At 37.7% G+C, this 24,678-nt stretch overlaps 1 protein-coding gene across 4 annotated transcripts; it reads right to left on the bottom strand.

The window, feature by feature from the left end:
- Positions 1–242: 242 nt before the first annotated feature.
- NFAT (NFAT nuclear factor) lies at positions 243–24,678 on the bottom strand. Of its 4 annotated transcripts, none has more exons than XM_011300828.1 (5): positions 24,377–24,678; positions 6,432–6,757; positions 5,681–5,972; positions 2,553–5,308; positions 243–2,476 (listed from the first exon to the last, which is right to left on the bottom strand). In XM_011300828.1, exons 1-5 carry the CDS (start codon positions 24,447–24,449, stop codon positions 2,081–2,083), a joined length of 3,843 nt encoding a protein of 1,280 aa, XP_011299130.1. In that variant the 5' UTR covers positions 24,450–24,678; the 3' UTR covers positions 243–2,080. The 4 variants fall into 4 exon arrangements, with proteins under 4 accessions (XP_011299130.1, XP_011299131.1, XP_011299128.1 ...); XM_011300829.1 differs by lacking the exon at positions 24,377–24,678 and adding an exon at positions 12,353–13,039 and having other exon boundaries at positions 6,543–6,757; XM_011300826.1 differs by lacking the exon at positions 24,377–24,678 and adding an exon at positions 12,353–13,039 and having other exon boundaries at positions 5,708–5,972.

Genomic DNA, 24,678 nt, shown 5'->3' on the forward strand with positions numbered 1-24,678 from the left:
TTCAAGGAATTTTCAACGTGAAAATCATCACTCGGATTGACTGGACAAGTTCAGTGTAAATGTGAAGTGACCTGGACGTGCTTTGTGTTGCAACCAAGGATTTCGGAGGATTCCTGAAAGGTTTTTAGATTTTTAGAACAATTTATTCTGCGGGAATATTTTTTCCAATCTTTTATTTAATTTGGCGACGCCGGAAGGGGTGATTAGGCCATCAGGAATTTTCTCGAAAAAATTCCCATGAGTCTTTTGCTGTGAAACATTTATTCAAGTAATTACGAATAAATTCGTGATACATGCTCTTCATTTACTCCAACTGCTCGATAATAACGAAAAAACAATGGTATTCTTTAATTTCCGAGTTACCCAATGATGTGCACCGAGTGCTACACAAACATCAATTTTCAATAACGTTGTAAACCATCTTGGATATTTACGAACGATAACTTTAGGCGGTTTTTTTAATAAATTTTGCAGGCACGGATATCTATACACAAAATTATCACCATCGTCCAGTGGAATGAGGTGATTATTCAATAAATATCTCCGTCAGTTGATAAGAAAAAAATGAATGGAAGCTCCACTTTCGGTCATTTTTTTATAATTATTTATAATTAGAAATATAAAATTGTCAGGACTTTTATATCACCTCCTCATTCCACTCGACGACGATTTACTTAACGGTATACAATGAAAATTTGATTATGCTCTTCAACTTTGACTCATCATTTTCTTATACTGCGTACAAAGATTATTAGACGTTCATAACAGATACAAAAAATAGTTCTAGAAATATAGCATTTAATTCTGAATTCATCGGGTGCACCTGCACTCGAGCAGCACTCGTGCAGAAAATTTTCAATGAAAAATTAATTTCTGGATAATTTTTCTCACGAGTGCAATCCGGAAAATTTCTAACCGATCAATTTCATTACATCAATGTAAGAATTTCACTCCTCTCTTTGGGTAAAACGTAAAAAAAATATATACGCGGATATTCCAATGGATTCGTATCACTCAACTCGTATCGACATATAATATAATCTCTGTGTTGCACTTATCGTTTTTCACTTCATCATTACTAGGCGTTGAAAAAACATCAACATAAAATCACAATGATATTTCTTTATAATCAGTATTATTCAACAACAAATTAAAAATAATAATAAACAAATAAGAAAAAAAAACATAATTCAGGAGTTAAGTAGAATAACAAGATGACTGGGTAGTTCAGAGAAGAGGGATTACGAGTGAAAATTAATGGATATTATCGCGATAATTGTTTAATTCCGGAGGTATTGATTAATTCGAAATGACGGGAGAGAATTATTCTTGATGATATTCAGTTATCTCATCTTCCTATTCCACTCAATCACAAAATTCATCGTAAAAACAATGTCAAACACGTAATAATGATTCATTCAATATTTTAGTAATGAAATCAAGTCAATAATTATACCAATAATTCATACAATCTTAAGGTACTTGTTAGCGTTATAATTAACCACTCACAATTATTATTTCTCGTCGTTATGACACAGTAACTGCCTGTTCCTCTAGAATTTATCAACAAAAATTTAACACTTCATTTAAAACTCAACATCAATCAGAAGATTGTACTCCAGTTGTGAATTCTCCCCAGAAAATATTCTCACTAAAATTTCGCATCCGCTCTGAACTAAAATTGACTCAAATCCTGATAAATCAGTTGTGAGGAACATTTATCCACCAAAGGCACCTGACAAGTCGATTAAATCCGATCAACCACTAAATTATCATAGCTCACTTAATAAAAAAAAATGATGATAAGAATTTGTCGCGCTATTTTCAGTAACTCGCGCCCGTCTTGACTTAACAGTAGAATATATCCATGATTTTAAATTACGAAGCGGGCGACATTAACGAATAATCCCTCCCAATAAAAATTTTCGATTTTCCCTCGTCACCGTAGAATTAATACAATCAGTAATCAAATAAATTTCGATTCAATTGAAGGAGATTAACTCGAGCTCGTAGTTGATTTCCCCGTAGATATCCAAAACACACATCGAGTTTCATTCAAAAAATTATAATTACACTTTATCTACATGAGAAATGTTCCCTGATCGAAGCAACTGGGATTAATGTAGCTGAGGAGATCATGCTCAGACATTGACGTGAGTTCCTGGGGGAGCATTCCCCCAGCGTCCTCAGGTTTTTTAACGACTCCAGGTACTTGTCCATTGGTGGTTGTCACCTGGACCTGCATCGGGGTCTCGCCATTTTGCATTGTTGGAGGTACTGGTATGGCCTCGGGTGATTTTCTTGCGACTTGCTCCACAATTCCTCCAGTTGCATTTGAGGGTGACTGAGGTAGAATGCCCTCCATTGCGCTGTTCATCAGCTGTGCACTCTGGGTTGCAACAGAGTTCATGATATTCTTGGTGGCAATAATAGCGTGGGCAGTTGTCGTTGTTATTGGTCGATTATTCATGATATCCTGAGGGAATAAATCGAAAATTCATCAGTAAATTCAGACAATTCGTTTAAATAAACATTCGAAATATTCCTCATACCTGTGTGGCGTTAGTAATGACATTACTGATCGCCTGCTCAGCAGCATTAGTCAGTCTCTGTTGATTGGGCTCCTGGGCAGCTCCACTGGCCAACGCAGAGCTAGCCTCAGCAACAAATCCAGCTGGTTGATTCAGCATGGAGCCAATATCATTCTGCACAGCCTGTTTCATCACCTGAGCAGCCTGTGCATGTCCAATCGCCTTCTGAACGACCTGCACCTGTTTAACGACCCCCTCAGTTGTCTCCTTAACCGCTCTCTTGACCACTGATGCTGTCGCCTGTTTCACAACCTCCTCAACATGAGGAACAGCCTGTACGTGTCTAGCAGCGTGCACCTGCTTCATTGCTTCTCTCACAACTTGTGTGCACTCCACCACTTGTCTTACCACCTGATTCTGCGCCTCGTGTACTGTATTCGCTGCTTGCTGTTGCACCTGAGCGACAACTTCCTCGACCTGTTTCTGCGCCTCGGCAAACACCTGCTCCACTTGCTGTTGAACGACAACTTCTTGAGGTGTCAGGGTTTGAATCTGAGGGAGAGGCTCACTGGTCACCTGGAGGGGATTGTGAGAGGCTATCGATACGGTGGCATTTGATATTCCAGCTGCTGTCACGATTGGTGTCTCCATTGCTGGATGAAGGGCGTTTATCGTGGTGAGAAGTGTCTCTTCGGGGCTGGGCTCAGGGGTAGGTGTCACTGGTGCAACTGACGAGGTCACCATTGGTGTTGGCATCAGTGCACCAAGCAACATAGTCTTCACAGGAATTGGTGGACTTGTTCGTGTGGTATCGACCTCTGGTATTAAACTCGTTGGAGGACTTGGAGTTGTTTGCATTGGTGTTTGATGTGAATCCACAACAGAGTTGACAAGTTCATCCAGCTTTGCCGTTTGATTAGCTAAAATTGTTGCAGCTTCTGATTGCTGTCGTGCGTTGGCTATTATTGTTGCACGTTGCTGCATCGTCTCGAATGTTGGCTCGGTGCACAGTTGAGTCATTGTTCCCAGCTCTTGCTCAGTTGCCTCGGGCTCTTTGCTCTGTGGCACTGATATCTCGATTTGATTCAGATACTTAGCGATTGATTGGCTGGATTGATTGGGCAGGGCCTGGTCAGCTGGTGTTGATGTGAATGTATTCAAGGTGTCGTACTCGTGTTGCTTCATTCTGAGGTCAACGACGCTTGTCCCTTGGGCGGTCGTCTCCTGGGGGTGAATGGGTGATGCCTCTTTGTTTATGTGGTGAGGACTGAGGACCTTCACCTGGGTTGCCTCGTGGATCGGGAAGGATTGTCCAGCTAGGGCCAGTGGATGCTGATGATGAATCAGGTCAACACCCAGGAGACCCACCTCTTGGGCTGAGTGCATCAGACCAGGTTGGGAAGCTTCTCTCGAATTCTCTGAGACTAGGGCGTGGAGGGGACTCGTGCTGGTGCCATTTGAAGGTGGTGTATTGTTTCCCTGGAGACTGTTATCAGATAGCATACTGCTCTCCGATGTATCGTCCAGAATTTCTGATTTCAAATTGTCGGGAAGGATTAGCTGGTGGTTTGAGGAGGATCTTCTAGATAGGAGAGGATTGGATACGAGATTGGGAGGAGGCATCATCACATCGTTGGAGTTGTTGGCTTGGGCTGCCCACATCATGATGGGAGTGACTGGTGTTGACGAACGCGGGGGGCTGGGATCATTCTTGAGGACGTCCTGGGACTGCTGAAGGGGCGACTGCTGTTGATTATTTATCTGTGGTGAGAGAAAAGTCGTGGGAATTCCAGCGACTGGTGATATTGCTGTGCTGGGGGCTATCGGGGATATTGGCACTGACGGAGATGTTGAATCAGGGGAGGTGACCAGGCTCGTTGAGGATGCCTCGATCTTACCGATCGTCGGCTCGGGGGGTGAGGTGATTGAGGTGTAGAAGAAGGTGTGGGGCTCGCTGGTCTTTCCTGAAGAGACTGCGTACAATTTGACGCATACTCTTTCGGATGGGTTGAGATCTTGTCGTCTGTATGGGGGTACCACGCAGATCAAATGAGTTTGCTGGAGGAATTCCTTGTCTGGTGTGACTGAGCATTCCCAGTGAGGCTCCAGGGAGGACGTGATATCCTCGTTATCCAGCTGGAAGACCATTCGAGTGTCTTTCAGGAAGTTCTTTCCCAGGATAAAGAGCTCGAGGCCTCCTGTACACGGGCAGGCAGTCAGGGATTTTTTCGATATCTCGGGAATACCAGGGGGTTGAGTGCAAACAATTGGCTGTGAACATACTTGAAGTGTCTCGGTAGTTCCATCGGTGTGGGTTATCGTTGTACGAAATACCATTCGACATTTTGTCGATTTTTTTTTACTTCTACCCTGAAGCATACCCGCCTCCTGGGGAAATCTGTGCTCCACATCGACATTTCGCTCCTTCAATATTCCCACGCAATCGCAAGTCACTAGCATGTCCTTGGCAGGATCCATATCCACTTCGATAACAATTGTTCCATCGATTTTACGTTCAACACAGGGGGTGGAGTTTTTTCCACTGACTCGACAGGCTTGATAGAACATGTGGGGTGCAACACGTCCCAGATCTGTGCCAATGAATACCTGGAGGGTGGCTGGTTTGTCGTAACCAACTAGACGAACTATTGGAAAACCATTACCCGTTCTATCTTTTACAGCACCCCGTGAACCCTCCGTTTGGTAACGCGCTCTGTGCTGCTGCTCAGGCTGGCAGATTATCTGCAGCTGTACCTTTCCATCTCTCGATACACTACCTAAAGGGTGTACATAATTAACATTAGCATAATTCAATAATATTGAAGAAGGGGAATTGATCTTTGAGACGTGTCATTCAATGTCTGAGAATTTCAACTCGATTTGCTAATAGGAAAATTTCTTGTTCTCATGGACTCTCTCGAATCCGGTGAAGGCAAGAAATTCTTCGTGAATTAAATAGACTAATAGATACTTCAGGATAGATGCCGAGGATATCCAAGGAGAGTGCAATGAACTTGTCCGGGTGTTGGGAAAAACTCCTGGAGGTTTGGATATCCTCGACGGATTTAAGAAATTCTTTTTTCTTTTTTATAATTCCGATATTCTGGTCAATGAATTTACGATTTGAACAGTCAATCGCGGACACGTACAGAGTTGAGAGTTAAGGGTGACGGGACCTTGATGGGCCGGTGGTGGCCGCTTCCCGTAGGATCCAATTGTTGAACGTGCCCTCATGACACCTCCAACACGTCCAATACCATTACTCGTTCTTGTAGCGCTTACAGGTGCAACAATGCCATTGGTATTGTTGTTTCTTGTGATTTTTCCATGATTTTCACCTGTTCTCTCGGGAAATGCAAAATTGGCGTCCTCAGACTCGAGTTTAATATCCATTTTACGTCTCTTTGTGTCCTCCTCACCAGCCGTACCGTTGTTCCAAGCCTGTACCAACAATTGATGGTATTGAGTCCGGGGGATTTGGCCGTTGGGATCAATTTAATGAATCAAGGAGAGACAAGTGTTATATCGTTTTATTTTATCGTGGGGGGATGGGTTCAAGTGTCTTTTTAGTGGCATTTGTCTTTGTTAGACGTTGGTCGACTGCAGGATTATTTATTATTTTCAATTTCACTTGGAGTGCTGATAGCTCTCGAGAAGTCGATATTTATTGATCAGTACCGAAGTGGTAAATTGTAAAATCTAGATTAATTGACAATTAACGAATAATTTGACTCGGATTGAATTTTAATAGATAAATTGTAGGATAAATTCAACGCAAAAAGTGTGCGACAGTGAATAGACTCGAGTGATAAATAAATAAATAATCAAGGATAGATAACAATTTTATCGTAATTCACAAGAGGTAAATGTGAATAAAATTGATGCAACAGCTTGATTTACCGAGGGATTTGTGATGTGCTGCTGCCTATCCTCGAATCCGAGACCAGAGTCATTAGAATTGTCGCAAACTTCCTGAGTTGAATTTGGTCCGTGTTCGTCAGTGTTTCTAACCGTAACACCAGCTATTGATGCCAGTGGTATACGAGCTGGTGATGTGTGCTGTCGTTGACTCGTTTGTGATATACTCGACTGCTGTTGTATCACCGATTGTTGGGATTGTTGGCTCGATCTTGCCTGGGTAAATCTTCTTGGCGTTGTTTGACGTGTATTCGCTGCTAAAGACGCTCTTTGAGCTGAATTTGCTGCACTACCACCACCTGTATTACCTGCAATATCAAGAAAAAATAAATTTATATCGTGTGATTAGGTATTGGCGAATGCTCCGATTGATTTATTCATTCACTTCGATATTTCGATACTAGTTCAATATCTTTATTTTGAATATTTATCTGGTATCAATTTTCTCTTGTTGACGCTCATGAGGTCAAGGCCGTTAGACTCGGTGACTTTCATTGCATCAAAAGAATAAATATTTAATTCAGATATTTTTACAGCTGATCGGTTACGTCAGCGGGGATAACGTTAGAATTACGAATAACTGTGAATATGCGAAATGTGAATAACGCACTGACATAAAAAAATCCAGGGCAAAGTCTAGTTTTTATCCGTTTGATGTTTGAAAATAAAATTCGGGATAATGCACGTGAAATAACAATGCTCCACTGGTTCTTCAACTTCATCAGCTTCTCTCATTTGCATTCGCACTGGGTAGACCAACGAGTTTGCCTTTTTACGGTTTTATTTTTTTTTATATCTCTCTCGATTTTCGAGATTTCGTTCTCATTTTCTCGTTTCCATCGCCATAAACAACAAATCAGAAGTTGAAATGTCTTTTTGTCAAATAAAAATATCCAGTTGCATCTTTATTCCACCGAAAAAACAAAATATGAAAACCATGACCAACCGTATTATTTACCTCTTCACATATATACAAATGCGTGACGCACGGGCAGACGCGTTCGCAATATGCAAATGCAGAATAAATAAAATTTAGGAGAGGGTAGAATAATGAAAGAAATTGGTGAATAAATAATAACGGAAAAATATGTCCGGATAAAGTTGAGTTAAATTGTCTTGAAGACATGGGTTGTCTGCATTGAACCCGATATTTTCCGATCGTTGCACGCAAATTGACTGGACAAGGGGTTGGAGAGGGGAGGGATAGGGAGGGATAAAAAAAAGTGAGTGGCAAACATTGGAAAAAAAAGATGAGGAAAGGAGAGGAGGAATTAAGAGGGCAAATGAGCGCGTGGGCACGATGGTCTATCTATAGAAACACTACTACTACTAGTCAAGGATAATTGTGAAAGGGGGAGAGTGGGGGGTGGGTAGGGGGATTGGAAGGGGGAGGGCTTGGGATGACACCCATATCTCAATCCTCCCCTGTTTGCACATTCGAACGCAATGAGAGTATGAAAACGTCGAGGAAAATCACTGGAATTGATGTCGATGAACTCTCGAGTTCTCCACCAAGTGAATAAATACGCGAATGGGTAATTTTTGCTAAACTATATTTAACACTTTTTTTGGGGGGTTATTGATTTAATTGCATCGGGTGGTAGTGGAAGGGAGAGAAAAATCACGTGAATCAAATACTTTTTGAATTTGAAAATTTTGGCGCGCGATCGAGCGGAGAATTCGCGGTTTTTTTAAAAAGCATTTTCAATATCGATTGATGGCCGTGGTTATTGATTTGAGAGAAAATATTTGGGCGTATTTCTGATTGAGAATTTGAGAGGTTGAAAAAAATTTTTGGAGTGTTCTTCTCGAAAATCGATATTACTGATAACAAATTCAAATTGATTTTGAATTTTAAGTGTTTTAATGGTTTTTTCAGCTGGTGAAAATGATAATTCTATTTCCATTTGATCTCGTGATGTTACAAGTGTTAATTGCTTTCTGACAATTAAACCGAAAATGTGACTGATCGATAACGATCGGATAAGATTGTTGTTTTCAATCGGCAACTTTCATTTCTAGTCTTTCAAAATGATTTTCATTGGCAGAAATATCGGTCTGTAGATTGTCTCAGCCAAGTCTTGAGCACTTGGAGTGGCACCTCGATAACAGGATCGATAAACATCGTTACTATTACCATCAGGCAAATAGCCCCTGTTCGCTAACTGTGACACTCCCGATGTCTCAAGGATAAGTATACAGTGGGTTTAGATCGGATTACTCCTTCAGACACGTGTTCAGAGGATAGATATTGCTAAACTCATGATAATTCCCGAAAAATCCCACGATTTTTCATCATCGACAATTTTTTCTTCACGAGTTTTCTCACTGTTGATCGGATTGTTAATCGAGTAAAATAGATTTCTTGCGGTTTGGGTGGAAGAGGGGAGATCATTTTCAAATGTGGAAACAGTTCAATAGTCGTCAGACCCAGCTGTATCTCACTCTCTTTAGTTGACTCTTTGACAACTTGGCTGATAGCCTACTTAAACTCCAGATAGCGCAGTATTTTCATTTTCAAAGCGGAATAAAGCGAGATTTTGTAGCTTCCATTGAACAATTAATTCAGCTATTTATAATAATGACAATTCACAAAATTACAAATACAAATTACCCCAACCAATTTTCAATTATTTCCACTGAATTCAATTTTCCATGACTTATTCGGTTTCCAATTCAAGAATTAAAATTACTCATTACGAATTCAGATTTAAATCGAATCAGTGGAATTACTGATTCATGATTAATCATATTGTTCACTCAGGATGAAATATGAATTAATTATTAATTATTAACCAGTGATGAGAATGATATTAAGAAAATTCATTGTTGAGATATTCCCCAATACTATTCGTATTTTCGCATTTTCTGCTGTTGGAGAAGGTTCTGGAGCGAATAATAATACCGCAAAAAGCCGGTTTTTTTTTTCTTTTAGTTTTTTTTTTTTGCTTGACGCGTCCAGCGATGGATCGATACAATCGGACATCAAGGCGAGTTATCGAGTGACGGGGGAACCCATTGGAATAACCTTTAGGCAACATTATTCATGGTGAAATTTATTTATACGTGTCAGAGTTCAAAGAACAAGTAAAGCGCATATTTTAGCGATAAATCGCACTCCCAAATCGATCTCCTAGGATTTTTTTATTTTTATTGATAATATTTTGGGTCTTGAATTATGAAAATATGAAAATATGCAAATATGCAATTATGCAATTATGCAAATATGCAAATAGCAAGAATTAATTGACAATTGGACAATTTCATTATCGCTGCTGATCTGGAAATAGAAAAATTCGATAGTCATGCAATTTGATCGTTAGCGTCACGAAGAATTAACAAAAAGTACTCTCAACACTTGAAAGTCTTTGATTGATGCTCTCGATGTTTATTTCAATTTAATTTTAACGTCGCATTTGAGTGGTTGCTCGGGGCGAGAGAGCTATTCCAATCAATTAAGTCGAACGAGAAATAAATTCCATCGCCAGTCTGTGGTATCGACGTGCGATTGTCCGGAGTTCCACTTACGCATGAATAATTCTTTTTTTCTTTTTCCTCATTTTTTGTTTTTCTTCTCTCTTTTGGAAGTCGCAGTGAGAACGTCAGTTCTGACTCAGAGAGAATCACTTCAGTTTTCTGAATATTTTGTCGATTTCTTTCTCGTCTTGGGACAAACATCATTTTTTTTACTCGTCTTTCTTCTCTCCCTCTCTCCATCTCTCCCTCTCTCCCTCTCCCCCCTTAATCAGATATAGAAATGGCTGGTTTTGATAATCTTCTGGGAATTTTTAAATTAAAAGATTGTGTTATGTTACCACGACGTTAGTCTCATGCCCAACAACAATTATCACTCGAGAATTATCAATGATTTCTGGAGTGCACTCGACTCTTTTTTATTGATCTCTCCCTCTCCCCCTGCTGTTATTTTTTTTTTCAATCTGCAAATGTTTATCTGTCTTGTTTACCGAGTGATTATGCATCTCGAGTGGTAATATGACTGGTGATTTTTATTTTTTCTCTGGTACACGAATTTGGATTAATTATTCAATTTAATTGTGGAGTGACGGACGGGTGCATCGGCCTTGTATTTAGTATTATTCAAAAATTGCGAGACTCAGGGACATTGAGGTGGTCAATGATGATTTTTATTTGGACTCTCAGAGCACAACCACCTGTCGGCCCTGGAAATCCAGTTTTAGCGTTTTTAAAATTGCGAGATGATTGGATTATCTCGGTATGAGAGATCTTTGGGGGAGAAGTCTTTCGACATTGTCCTCTGAAATAATCCCAGATAAATCCGGATTCAACGATAATAATTCACCAATTAAATGTGACAAGTCAAGTGTTTTTTATCACTCATTAGTTTTACCAGAAATAATTAGTTGATTAACGAATTAATTACGCGTCATTGGTCATTTTGGAGGGCATTAGGTAATTTGAGTAATGATTAATCGAATAATTGCTGACGTGAAAAAAAAAAAAATTGATTGAGAGGCGAGTAAAAATTTATCCGCTCGCGGAATTATTGCTTGTTGCGTAGATTTATTTTAATCAATTATTTTCAACGTGAAAAATGAACGGATATATCTGGGAGAAAGCTCTCCATCAGTGCCTCTCTCTCATGCGTAATTTAACCAAGACTGGAATTTAAAATTCATACGGTAGATCAATTTCCCATCGATATCTGTCGCGGGTGAAATTTCGCTCCTTTCCCCCAGTATTTTTTATCATTACTCCGATGCATTCGCGTTTTACGTAACTCGAGTTTAATAACAAGAGTTTCAGTTTTCATTTGAAATGATGAATAAAAAAGAAAAGAGAGAATGAAGAAAAAAAAATCAGGGATTCCACGGGACAAAAAGATGAGTAGAATTGTGTGTCAACTAATGAGTCGACAGGAGTGAAGGATACGATGAAAATGTCTGTAAAAAAAAAAACAACCGTGAATCCACCTGTGTTACACAAATGCAATTAGATCCGTAATTCCTCGTTATTTTCCCGTTTTTTTTTTCTTGTTATCACCGCGTCTTCTTTACGAGATGAAATACTACGGACGTGACTGAGAAGTTTAAACAAGAATTGAATTTCAATGATTTCGTTGTTTCCAGAATTTCAGAGAGAATATCGAATCTAATTTTTTTTTAATGCAAAAACATTTTGAAAATTATGAAGTCATTGAATTTGATTTCTGCTAATGCTGAATTGTTTGTCGTTGAATGAAAATTTAATGGGGGCAGACGGGGAAGGGGTGAACTGGTGAATGACCCCAAGATTAACTGGAGTCATTGATGAACTGACAATTGGTGAATAATGATTTTGCCAGTTTCATTGGAGACTGTTTTACACCCTTGAAGATTGCGTTCTCTCATCTCCTGGCCTTTTAGGGCACGGACTTTCGAGATATTTGCAATCGGAAATTTTCTCGGGCTTTCCAATGACACTGGACACCCTCCAACCTGTTCTCCAACTCAGACAGACCCAATCCGGTAGTGGAGATAAATTAAAAGTGTAATGATTTTTATTTAAATGATAAAAAAAACCCACAGCTTCCCTAGAATAATCCAAATAACCAGCTCTACCACATAATATTAAACCCGCCCCCTTCCGATCTTCACAGCTGTTACAACCCGGGGCAAAATGGAGACTCCAATAAAATTCTTTCAAATAAATAAAAAATTCAGACGATTTAAAAATCGCAATATCTCTGGATCTAAAAGAAATATCGAAATTGTATAGAATACCTTTTCTCTAGCTCTCAGTCCGCTCTATTTAAATGGTCTTTACGAAAATTTCGATTTTTCTCGCGGATTTAGAGATATCACTGATTATTGGCTGATTATTGGCTTCACGTGTGACGTGGAATTTTCGATATCGATTTTTATTGAATAACTTGGATAATTTACCATGACGATAGTAATCCGTCAATGGATTAATGGGGCATCTCATCAAGAGCATCCCCTTGTCGACATCGGCACCGATGTGTCCCAAGTGTCCAAGCCTCCTTGCCTCTCTCTTCTTGTCAAAATCAGGTGCCATTAAACCCTCAGCCCACACACCCAATCAGCCAATAAACAATAAATAGTCCACAAAATGCACAGATCACCGCAAATCGATAAAAAAAAAATGGCGTTTGTCCCACAGTAAAATCACTGAAACCACAGCAGTCTAGTATCAGAGCTCGAAAACGCCCCGGAGTGATTAATTACGCGAATAGACAATAAAAATTATTAAAAAGGAGAGGGGAGAAAAATTAAATGCGAAATCGGGTCCGACGACGTTTCAAAGTATTCCTCTGCACACAAATGACAAAACGACGATTAATCCCTCCACACATTCCCGCCATTACACTTTTGAAATCATCTCACTATCAAATCCACAACAAATTCACGAATGCGAAAATTAAATGAATTCGCAACAGCAATAATCGAGTTAACCCGAGTGTCACAGCTTAACTGGTAGTCACTGGATTTCAATTTTTGTTTTTTGTTTAAATCGAAAGTATTGGTGGATTGTTTTTTCCCCCTTTGGGTGAAGTGGGAAAAAAATAAATAACGGGGAGACGCACGACGGAGACGACGAGAACGTTTGGGTGTTACGACGCAAACTGTTGGACGTCGTCGATCCGCATCGTTTGCTGGCACAGTGAATAGCGAGTAAATAAGCCCCCACCACTCGACAAATTTTACCATCCAATGTTGCTCACATCAAATGCCATCGGTTATCTCTCTCTTTGACTGACATGCAATCACCCCGGCTCCACCTCTTCGTGTCTACTCCATCGTCATCAGGAGGTCCGGGGGTATCATCCCTTCTCCATAACTCTTGCATTTGTGTAAATTTATGTCATGGGGGTATTTAAAAAAAAAAACCAGAAATACCGTTGCATTCTTCAAAAATTCTCATTTTTTCCAATAAAAAAAAATTGTAATTTTTAATTATTCTTGATAAATCAATTTATTTCTGGGGTATTCTGGTGATTCTCATTTTTAATCTCTTGATTATTCAAGGTTTTAGGGGAAAAGTCAATTTTTTAGTTAATAATAATGATAATTTTTAAAAAGTAAATTTGGAAAAATATTGACTGCAGGTGAAATAGTTGAGCATTTGTTTCTCAGTTAATCGGGACAATTGAACAAATGGGGGAATAAATAATAACCCCCCACCTTCGTGGATGATTATTTCGTATTTATCCACTGCAGATATCATGTGTCACCGAAGATTCGTTAATCTTCCCATTATCCGATCGAATGATTCCAGATAATGATACAATGACCCTAATTTAATTCCCCATCCCGACAAATGGGCAATAGTAACAAAAAAAAAGTTTTACAATTTCACCGTTATTTTTTAATTTGAATTAAAATCACGGGTAACGACAATCTCGAGATTCTTCCTATCAGCGACCTTCGAGGAGACGAGATAAAAGACAAGAGGGGAAGAGACGGGAAAATATTGTTGGAGGGGGAGAGAGATAACGGAATGCGTTTTGATAACAGGGTAAATCGTGGCACTCATTACCAACGTACAGAAACAAATTGTCAATCCTCACTGAATTTATTTTAACTATCGCATTCTGGTTTGTATACCTTTTGGATGAGAGAATGTCATTGGATGATGTCGTTTTTTTGACTCTAGTCGTTATGCAAGTGTCACCTCCAGTCGAGGTATTTTTTTTATTATTTTAATCACGAGTAAATTCAGCTGACGCCAGACTATTGGCAGAGGAAAAACAATCAGGGACGACTGAAAATCATCGATTCTCTCATTTTTTAACAGCTAAAATATTATGGACTGCGCTACCTAATTTACGGGTAATTAATACCTTCCGTCATGACGTCACAAAATTGAAGCTTGTATTTGGATTGGTCAGTGGGTGGGGCCAGCCCGTCCCATCGGCTGCGCGCGCAGGGAATAGGTTAGGGTCTGCTAGATGCCCTTCAGCTCTTCGTCATTAATGATTTTATTGTTGAGGATTATTAAACAAATGGTTTAGAATAGAAATTTTGTGCTGTCGGAAGTGCACGGGGAATATACGATCACTTATCAGATCATTAGGCGTATTCGAGGCGCTTAAAATTGTATCTCGAAATTATTTTTAGACCAATCACAATAACTCTTGATTTCCCAGTGTGGTCTCAGGGTCATCCTCATGTTTACAAATATAACCATCCAATTAAAGATTTGGATAATTAAATAGAGACGGTAATAATGAACTCTCGTGACAATGCGGATTTTTTTTTTTTTGGTTCTGGTCTCGTATCGTTTCTTTTTTTTTTTCAATTCTATTTTCGTTTATAAAACTTGAGAAATGTCGTGCGAGGTTTCAATTAAAAACTTGGTAGAGATTAGATTACGATTCTTGGAATAATGAGGAAAACGAAATTCAATTTATTTGCGAAATTCTCTTAAAAATATCGGGGGAATGAATTTTGCTGGTGATTTTTAATGAAAAATATACGGATAAATTGAGATATTTTGAGATTGCGCTGGGGTTTGATGATAGATTGACTCGTGTCAATTAGTTTTCACAAACACCCGCAAGACAATGGATCATCTTTATTCCCCTTTTAACAATCGCTATTATATTTACACCACAAAAGGTTAAATCCTCATGCAACCTCCCCTTTCTCCCAACCCAGTCATTAATTAATTCGTAGATAATGATACATGAATCACAAGTACACTTAAGTCAACTCTTCGTATTTGTTATCGAAGGGGAAACCGAGTCTTCCAATTCGTCTGATAATATATTTGAAAAAATTATGATTCTCTGGGATATTGAAATAATATCGAGTGACAATTCCATGGGTTTTTAATTATCAATTATCCCAGCATTCTCAGGACGTAACAATAAATTATGTAAATAATTGTTTACCGTCCGGCAAATGTTGATGCACTCTGGGGAAAATTTTCTATCTATGTTTTTTATTTTTAAACGTGGCGTGTGTTGAAAAAAAAATTGTCATTCACGCGAGAAGGAAATTAGATTGGCATCAACATCGATCCGGACATTGTCATTCATTGAAATCGTTGGGTGAGATAATATCGGGGTTAAGAAAATTAATGCATCCTAATGAACATCATTAGAAGTGTCTTAATGCATCCTAATGAACATCATTACAAGTGTCTTCAAATGATTGAAGATGATCTCATTTTCAGCGATGATCATTGATTAAAAAATCGAATTAAAAAAGAAAATCATTTCTCATTTCCAAAAATCGCCGATTAAAAAATCAGGGAAAAGTATCAATTCATCAATAATTTTTTTTATTGAAAAATTCCAGACAATTTTTTTTTTAATCGCTTTTTCTCCTCGAAATCTATTTTTCCGTCATTCGTTCACGATTTAATGCAAAAAATCGTTATTATGCCTGAAGTTAAAAAATGACAACGAATACCGGATAAATTTTATAATCCGAGTCATGATGTTGATCATGAATTGATATTTAAATTGTGAAGGAACGACAGAGTGGATTTAGAGGATTTGAAGGACTTGGAGGACTTGGAGGACTCGAATGAGAGTCGAGGCTGAAAATTACTCGGTCGGATACAAAGACGATTTCAAGCTGGCGATCGCCGACCTCTCGACCTCGACGATATTCTAATCAAACCGATTCCGCGCCGGATGCGCCGTCAAAATTACTAATAACTAACCACAAACTATCCATTGTACCGATTTATGCTACTCCAGCTTTTCCACATTTCAATAATTAAAATGCTCATTTATCCATGACTCCCCTTAAATAATCGGGAGATAATTACCACTTGTTCTGGTGTATTCACATCTTGTACTCGTGATTCACCATTGATACCACGATTTAGTGGTATTACGAAATGGTGTAGTTCAAAGTTCAGAGAAAATCGAGTAAACGGTTGCGATGAAAAATTTATTGTCTGAATAATCACCTAAACGTACATTGAACTCGACCTTGAGAATACAGTCAAGTACCATTTAACGATCTCCACCATTTTATCCATTGAATTCCAACCGATCATTCATTTTTCTTCAATCATTCAGATTACCTAGCACCACCGATTTTTCTAAACATCCCCCAGGAAATAAATACTAAAATCAAATTCAGTCCAGCAATTAATTATTTTAATGCACAAATAATCAACGACTCAGAGAATCCGTGTGATTTCTAATAATGACTGTTATTTCCCTCGAACACACTCTCCCTTCCTGTCCCCATTTGCTGTAATTATTCAGTTCCACATTCGATCACACCAAAAAATCGAACTGTGTATTTTTTTTTTGCGAGACAAATTGGGTCAGTCGAGTATGAAACGAGTTGTGAAGGCCGATCCGTCGATTTTTATTAATTTTTCAAAGTCGGAAGATGCAATTCGGTTGAATTTAAAATTTTTTAATAGTTCTGGGGGAGATGGGAGTATCCGAGATTTACAACGAGCATCATTAGATAATCGTGTGTATGTGAGTGAGATCAATTAGCGTACAGGTAACACAGAGTAATTCCTACGGTCAATAATGACGTCAATACGAAAAGGCTGTGCATTGCAACGACCGTGAAACATTCTCAGGATACTGTAGTGAATATCAATGCGAGTCGATGAGACTCTGAAGAATTTATTTATTTATCCCAGGCGTTTAAATATCTATTGCTACCAATAACTATCGATTTTATTATCAATCCCGTGGTATTTTTCACTCGCAATTTCATCAACTACTAAAAAATCTAATTAAATCTAAATTAATTCCAAAAAATCGGTAATTTTTCAGATAAATCGGTAATTAAAAAAAAAAAAGGATTCAATTCGGAGATTTAGGAGATATTGAATGAAAAAAACGTTGGATTTTTCGGGTAATTAGTTTATTTAAAAGATTTTTTTTTTAAGTCTCAGGGAAATTGAAAGCCGATCGATTCCTCCATTTTGTCGTGTGTTTCCACCATTTCGTAAAAATAATTTCTTCCGTCCATAAAAATGAATTTCACCTGTTAAAACAGGTATAAAACCTGCAGTCCAATGATTTATGGAGCAGTGGAATTGTCATGTAAATTTTGTTTTCCACATTTGAGAATATGTTCCAATGACGTTCGTGAGCTTCTTCTTTTTTAATTCAGGTTTTGTGGTTAAATAAACAAGAGGGATGGCGGAAAAATGATAAAAAAAATGAGTCAATGGAGTCGTTGATTCGCTGGTTGACCTTGCCCTTCGATCGATGGCCACACCTGACCACAAAACACTGGCATATCATAATTGCAGGAAATCAAATGCTTGGATTTTCCCGGGACTGTGTCCTAGTACTTTTACCAGGAGATGAATTACAACTGAGTTATACTGAGTTATTACCGAGTCTGTGACGAGCGATGATGTGGCATTTTTCACGAGACATTCATCCCCATCGAGAGGATATTCCTCATATCCAATTGTCACAACTAATTCCCCCCATTTCCTCTTTATCGTATTTGAACTTGATGTCAACGTGAAAGTGAATATTAGTCGTAATGATTATTCGGTTTATCAATCCGTATCTTATCGATTCCCCTAAAATCTTTTTTGGAATCCCTCAATTATCGGAATTATCGAAATTATCAAGAATATCAATGCGTCTAGCCATCGGTTATTCGACAATCGAAATGAATTTTTTTATTTTTACGAGGATACGGTCATTTTTTATCCAGCAAAAAAAAAATACATATTTCTTTTTTGTCTTGTCAGAGATAAGATGAATTATTATTCAACTCGTGTTACGTGGAATTGAGAGCTGCAATGAGAGTGATTCACCTTGCTCCTGGCAATTACTATAAAGTGTATGTACCATCTGTACATAAATTGCTGGGGAAAAAAATATATATATTTCTGATGTTGAGTCGATTGTGAATTGAGACAGTGTTCCACATACTCTTCGAGGTCGAGGCGATTTCATGTAGTGTTATTTATTTTTTTTTTCTCTCTTCGATTTTAATGGTCAGGGGTATGGGTTTTAACCTGAAGAGGTGGAATGAAAGCATGGGTTTTGGCTTCTGACAGGGGCGACCGGTTCTCACCGGTTGTCCTGAGTTTTTCAGATGTTAATGGAAAAAATCGAAAGATAAATCGCGTGAGATGCGAGATGCGAGGTGAGAGGTGAAATTTTCCAAGGGATGTGCAACAGATTGATAAGAGAATATCCCGTTTAAATTCAGGATTATAAATTAAAATGACATTTACTCGAGATGCTTCATGAATTAATGTAGATCCATTGAATATTTTTTCGAGATAACGCGAGTGTATCGCCCGGAGAAAATCCCCACGAAAAGATAAAAAGACTCATAACGATTTTGGATATTCATTTTCCGGAAATATCTCGGAATTTGACACGGCTAGTGAAATTTTTGTAATAACATTTTTTGTAGATCTCGAGTCGCTCTAGAAAAAAGTTTATTACCACTTTTGCGTTATTTTCTTTGGTATCGGAGATATTCTCTGAGGAATGATTTCACTGAGGCATAACATCGGTAAAAAATTATTCCCGGGGCCATTTGTCTGTTTGAATAATAAATAGTCTTTGAATTTACCCAATAAAACACAAATGCGAAGTACTCCCTCGTACATGTGGTGAATTGTCTCTCCCCCCCCGCGACATGAGATGATAAAAATTGTCTGAGCGATAAATAATATTCTCCATATAGTTTACCGCGGTTGGATTAAAATTTGCATCATCCTCTTACCCTCATTAATATTTATAATTACTGTAGATCTATAAACACGTGCATCGATTGAGATGCATTAAAAAATAAATAATAAAACGAGTAATAAAATACAAATCGGTTATGGATATGCATATCACAGACTGGATTCACGCGGTTAAGCCGCATTATCTCGGAGCTCAGGGCTGATACCGATTTTATCGTGATAACCTTTTCTGCGGGGCTAATCATGGGCTAGAAAAAAGGTTATGATGAAAATTGAGCTAGCTCCCTTGGCTCCAGAGATATTTGTGCAATTGTGGATTAAACTTCAGATGAGAAATGAAAATTTAACCGATTCACTGCCGATTTGTTGGGAATTTATTTGAAATCGTGCATTACGGATATCATAGACCTCAGTACTTGTCATACAGTCGTTGTACGGCTCGTTTAACGCAAATCTCGTCTGCCACTGGACAATGACCCGCGTCTCTTGCTTTATTTATCACAGGGTATTACGCACTGTTTGAACTACCATAATAAAACTAACACAATCATTATTGAAACAAATAAGATAAACGGTTTAATGTTTAACAGCCCATGTGGCTTGACAAATAAACTTTTGAATGAAATGTCAAAGGTCGGCGACAGTAAATTTGTGCAATTAGTCATTGAGCTGATTCTCAGATAAATTTAAACAGCAGATTGTTTTGTTTAATTGCTATAAAGGATAACAAATTGCTCGTTGATGCAGGGGGTTTAGCATGTGAGTGGAATTTTTTAAACAAACATTTTCCTTTGAAACGACGCGTTCCGTTATATCCAATATTGGAATAATGATGGAAACATTTTGGGTATGGGCTCAAGTCAATTAATTCAATGGTTAATGTTTTTTTTTCGGTTAATCCCCGTTTTTTTATTTTTTACATGTGAATTCAGGTCGTCTCCTTTATTATTCCTCAACCGGTAAACGAAAAAAAATTACCGCAATTCCAATTATCGCGGCGGTTTAGCATGAAATGAAAATTCGTGGGGTGATTTTCTCATTCGAAAACGCGAAATTCCACGATATGTCGTGTTCTGGAGTGAATGATTAAAATTCGTCGTGACGTGACGCACGCCAGTCTCTTCACCCGCGATAATTGTGGCCGTTCATCAGCCCTAAATAATCTCTATTAATAAAATCACAAGTTTCAATTGTCAACAAATTTTTATTGAAATTTACGAATACCATTTTCCCTGAATTTTTCATGATTTTTCTTTCAATCAAAAATTCTTCATTTCAATTTCAATTCTAAATCAATAAATAAATCGTTTAGTGTTGCGATTTGTTTGTTATTAATCTGAAATAAAATCGGTAATTAGTTATTAATATTTATAATTTCATCGGGGGTAATAAAGTGTAAAATCCTTGAAGGGAGATAATTCTTATTATTCCGTTCTCAAATTCACTCTGAGTTATCAATAGGTAAATGGCCTCCTATCATCAAGGTTTCCCTGCGCAACTGAATAGTCATTGGTACCAGAGATAACAGACTCGTGTTCAACAATTTGAGACAATTAATCACTCAAAAATTCTCTTTATTCCAAGATCCCAGTGAAAATAACGCATTTAACAATGAATTTCTCATTCAAAACGACGAAATGAAAATCCAATTGATTTATTCCATTGAGATAATTCACTCCTTCTAAAATTATTATTAATTATTGCGAATTATGCGTAAATACAGGATTTAATTATAATTTCCAGGGAATTTCACAATTATTTATGTTTGGGGAATCAAATGTTAGGTAATTATTTCTGATAAATAATTATTTCTTGAATAAGTAACTCGACAAATTGGTGAGCTCAACTCGGAGGCTCGACTTCTGGTTAAAACGTTTAAATTGACATGTATCAGGGGAATTTACAATGAGGTACAATCGTTATCGATTGTACCAATCTTGTATCAATAACTGGTATGTCAATGGCCCCGTCTATCTAAACATCTGGACGAATGTAGGTTTCAATATTAAAAATTGTAATATCAGTTAAAACATTTATTTTTACAAAATCCACAGCTGTCCAAACCGTCACTGTTATCTCAATTTAGAAAAAAAAATTAAGTTTAATTGAATTGAATTGAATTATTAAGAAGAATTTTCTGTTTCTGCACTTTTTAAAAATCAATTTTATTCTGCGATTCGTGAGATTTATTTATGCCAAAAAAAAAGATCTGATTTAAAAAATTGATGAAACCTTAAACTTAACGTAAACTCCAATAAAATAATTTTAATAATAAACGATCGACGTAAACCCCGGGTAATTTGAATCAAAGTGAAAAAAAAAATGCCAATTTACAATGTGATCTTAAAAATAAATCCCGAAATCGTGGTAATCCCATTAAAATCCAACTAAAGCCCCAAAATGATTTTTATTCACGACGAAATTGAGTGATTGCGGCACGTGGTCCAGTGATTAACTGAACACGTGTTGCAGGTGCTTCTGAGAAAAGAAGTGCTCGATGAAGACTTGAGGCCCATATTTTTATTTCTCGGTACCCCCTCCAGCAATTTCTCAGTTCTCCATCGAGGTACGTCACAGTGACGATGCGAAAAATCAGGGAAAAGCGGTGGGGAAAAAATGAAGGAAAAAGGAAAAAAAAAATGTGACGTAACGAGTATTGTAGAATCGTGTGGAATGAAACGTATGAGTTGAGACAGTGGATGATTGAGGCGCCACGGCGCCAGTCTAGTTTTTCCTGACAACTAGACTGTGATGAAATTAATATAAACATCACAATGTTTTGGATAATCCACCAATACTTATCGCATCCCATGAATTCATGATGTGAGAATTAATACATGAGTGCGAATTAATTGCAGAATGAATCAATCAATTTTTACAAACAATAATTTTCGTCAAATCTGAAATATCTCGAGATTGAGGGCTGCCATCGAAATTTTCATTATCACCTCCTTTTGAGCTCTCAATGAGCTCTACAAAAAAGGTAATCACAAAAATCTTGATATCAGCGTTTAATTCCGAGATATTCAACGAAAACCGGAAGAAATCTCCAGTTTTACCGATTCGCTTACGAGTGCAGTGGGAAAAAATACTATTCTGACTTGAAAAAACGAAAAAAAAAATGGCGTGAACATTGCAGAGCTCTCGTAGATTGACGATGATTGATTCTACATTGTTAAGGCCTTGAGACATTTTATACGAAATAACTGAAGCGTTCGTCCATTATACCACATCCGAGCGGTCCCCTGAACCCCCTGAATAAATTTTCAACCGAAAAAATACACAATTACCCCGTAATTATAAATAAAAGCATCAAACCAACGTGCACCTAGGAATGATCGAAGGACGCTCGTACTCACGAATCGATTGAAAAAACGCATTTCATAAAAAAAAAATGAGGAAAAAAAAATGAATCGATATGCACGTCCTTATCGTCATGGTAACGCGCACCACCTGAGTGAGAATCCAATGGGTGTGGAATTTCTGAACAATGAGGCCATTTATACCGAGAATTAACGATTAAAATAATAAATTGCAGACCGAGAGGAACGGTGCCGCCCAATTGTCGGATAAATAGACAATTTATTGTTACTTTAATTTGACGTAAGTGGCTTCAATGCGGATATAAAAGAACGGGTCTTTGATTTTTTCTAAATTGCTGATAAAATTCGGGTCAATATATTATTCCATCTTTGCAATTTTTGGTTAATAATTATTTTAAAAATAAATGAATTTTTTTCGCGGCGAGTTTTTGGGTTATATCTCGGAATTGAAGAATGTAGTGAATTTTTTGTAGAAACATTTTTTATGGAAGAGAATGAGAGCTACAAAAAAGATGTCTTTGAAAAAATCGTTATCTTTCTTCAATTTCGAGGAATCGGGCAAAAACTGGTCTTGAAAAAAAATATAATTATGATAGGTTGTCACGAATTTTTGTCAGACACCCGAGGTGAGAGAAAATTGTAACGAGTCAATTAGAATACATGAGATGATGTGTTCTCTGATGATTCTCAGCTGTTTGAATGCACCCAAATGCAAATATTGAACGACGACGCGATAGCCCCGGGACGTCAACAAGTGTCTGTGAAGAAAGATCGAAGTTCAGAATTATGCGAATGGTTTCTTTGTATTTTATTGTTCTCCCATTTCAACGCAATACTTTTTCATTTTTCTGAATATTCTTCACGAAATCTTCTGACATTTTCATTACACCACATGCCCTGACTAATTACAACAATTCACTTACGACATAACGTGAGATAAACTCTACTCAACATTTTTATTATTTATGAATTCTACAATAATTTTTAAAATCATCAATTCAATTGGAAAACGTCAAATTTCTCCTCAAAAATTGCCATTACATATATTTTTCAAATCAATTAATTTTTAAAGCAATCGGTATTTAGTGGAAGGGAAAAATTGAATGCAATAAATTTTGAGGTCATGAAGTTGTTTTAAAATTAACTGCGGGTGGTTAATGATTATTATCATGGAAAACTGCGGGTAAATGGTAATGAGTGATTGAATTGTTGTTCTACCTGAGTCAAATAAACAAATTATTTATTTCGATCGTACAATCGCGGGGTATCTCTGTTACTCAATTGATTCTAATGACTCTCGGTGGAATGTAGACGTCAGTACGTCCACGAAACCTGTTGCGACGTATTTGTGAAAATGAGAGAAATCAGGAATCACTGGGGCATTAGTGTGTGTGAATTGTTTTTTTTTTCTCGAATGTTTTGCTCGTGTGTTTTGATGAGTAGGTGAGGATATCGTAGATCACGACGTGTTTCTCTGTTGCCAAACAGAGGGCAGAATCCACCTAACCTCAAAATAGATTCGCCCTCTTTTCTATTTCGCACATCGAATTTCTGTCTTCAATTTTATCTTCTCGTCTCCACATCACATTCACCATTTCCACTTATTCTTCATTTAATTATCGCACACGAAAATGTTTATTCTCCAATGAATCAATTCGAATTCTTTTTTTCCTCCATCAATCCAGAATGTAAAATATTAGTCTACCAATAGAATCAATACGTCTGAATTTCGTTGACTGAATGAAAGTGGAAATTGTAAAATTTAAACTGTCGAATTGCGATGCAATTTTTCTTTCCGGTTTTTGTTTTCAATTAGTGGGATAAAATTTGTGGATTCCTGGAAATTTCGGTGGTGTGGACTAATCATTGACTGAGCACCTGTTGTTGTGGATATTTAGTTGTCAGTTTATTTGGAAAATTGATTGAAATAAAAACAACACATGGAACGAAAGTTGTTTGACTTACCGGCGGTGGCCTTGACGATTTTCTCATGATGCCTTCGGCTTTTCTTCAGGGTTCGACCGCTCTTCAGTAACATCTTGTACTGATTAATAATGGTGTGATTGTTGGTAATTGCCGATTGGGGATGTACGATTACGCATTATTATTTGTCACTGTACGGCAGCCATTTGCCTTTTAGTTACCGGGGGGCACTTGTGAAGGCACACGGTGAACCTCTCAGCCTTTGGCTCGTAGCCATTCTACAGTTTTGTGACGTAGATATATGCAGGGACGTATGTGTACATGTCGAGTAAATTTTTTATGAA

This window comes from Fopius arisanus, unplaced genomic scaffold, assembly GCF_000806365.1.
Source record: "Fopius arisanus strain USDA-PBARC FA_bdor unplaced genomic scaffold, ASM80636v1 scaffold00019, whole genome shotgun sequence".
NCBI lineage: Eukaryota > Metazoa > Arthropoda > Insecta > Hymenoptera > Braconidae > Fopius > Fopius arisanus.

Bases quoted from the DNA above. Each gene is read 5' to 3' on its own strand.
- NFAT (XM_011300825.1), bottom strand. From the start codon at position 12,485: ATGGCACCTGATTTTGACAAGAAGAGAGAGGCAAGGAGGCTTGGACAC. The intron at 5,973-6,431 runs GTAAATCAAGCT...TTGTTGGTACAG, and splicing joins AGCACATCACAAATCCCTCG to GCTTGGAACAACGGTACGGC. The intron at 5,309-5,680 runs GTACGTGTCCGC...TACACCCTTTAG, and splicing joins CACCCTTAACTCTCAACTCT to GTAGTGTATCGAGAGATGGA.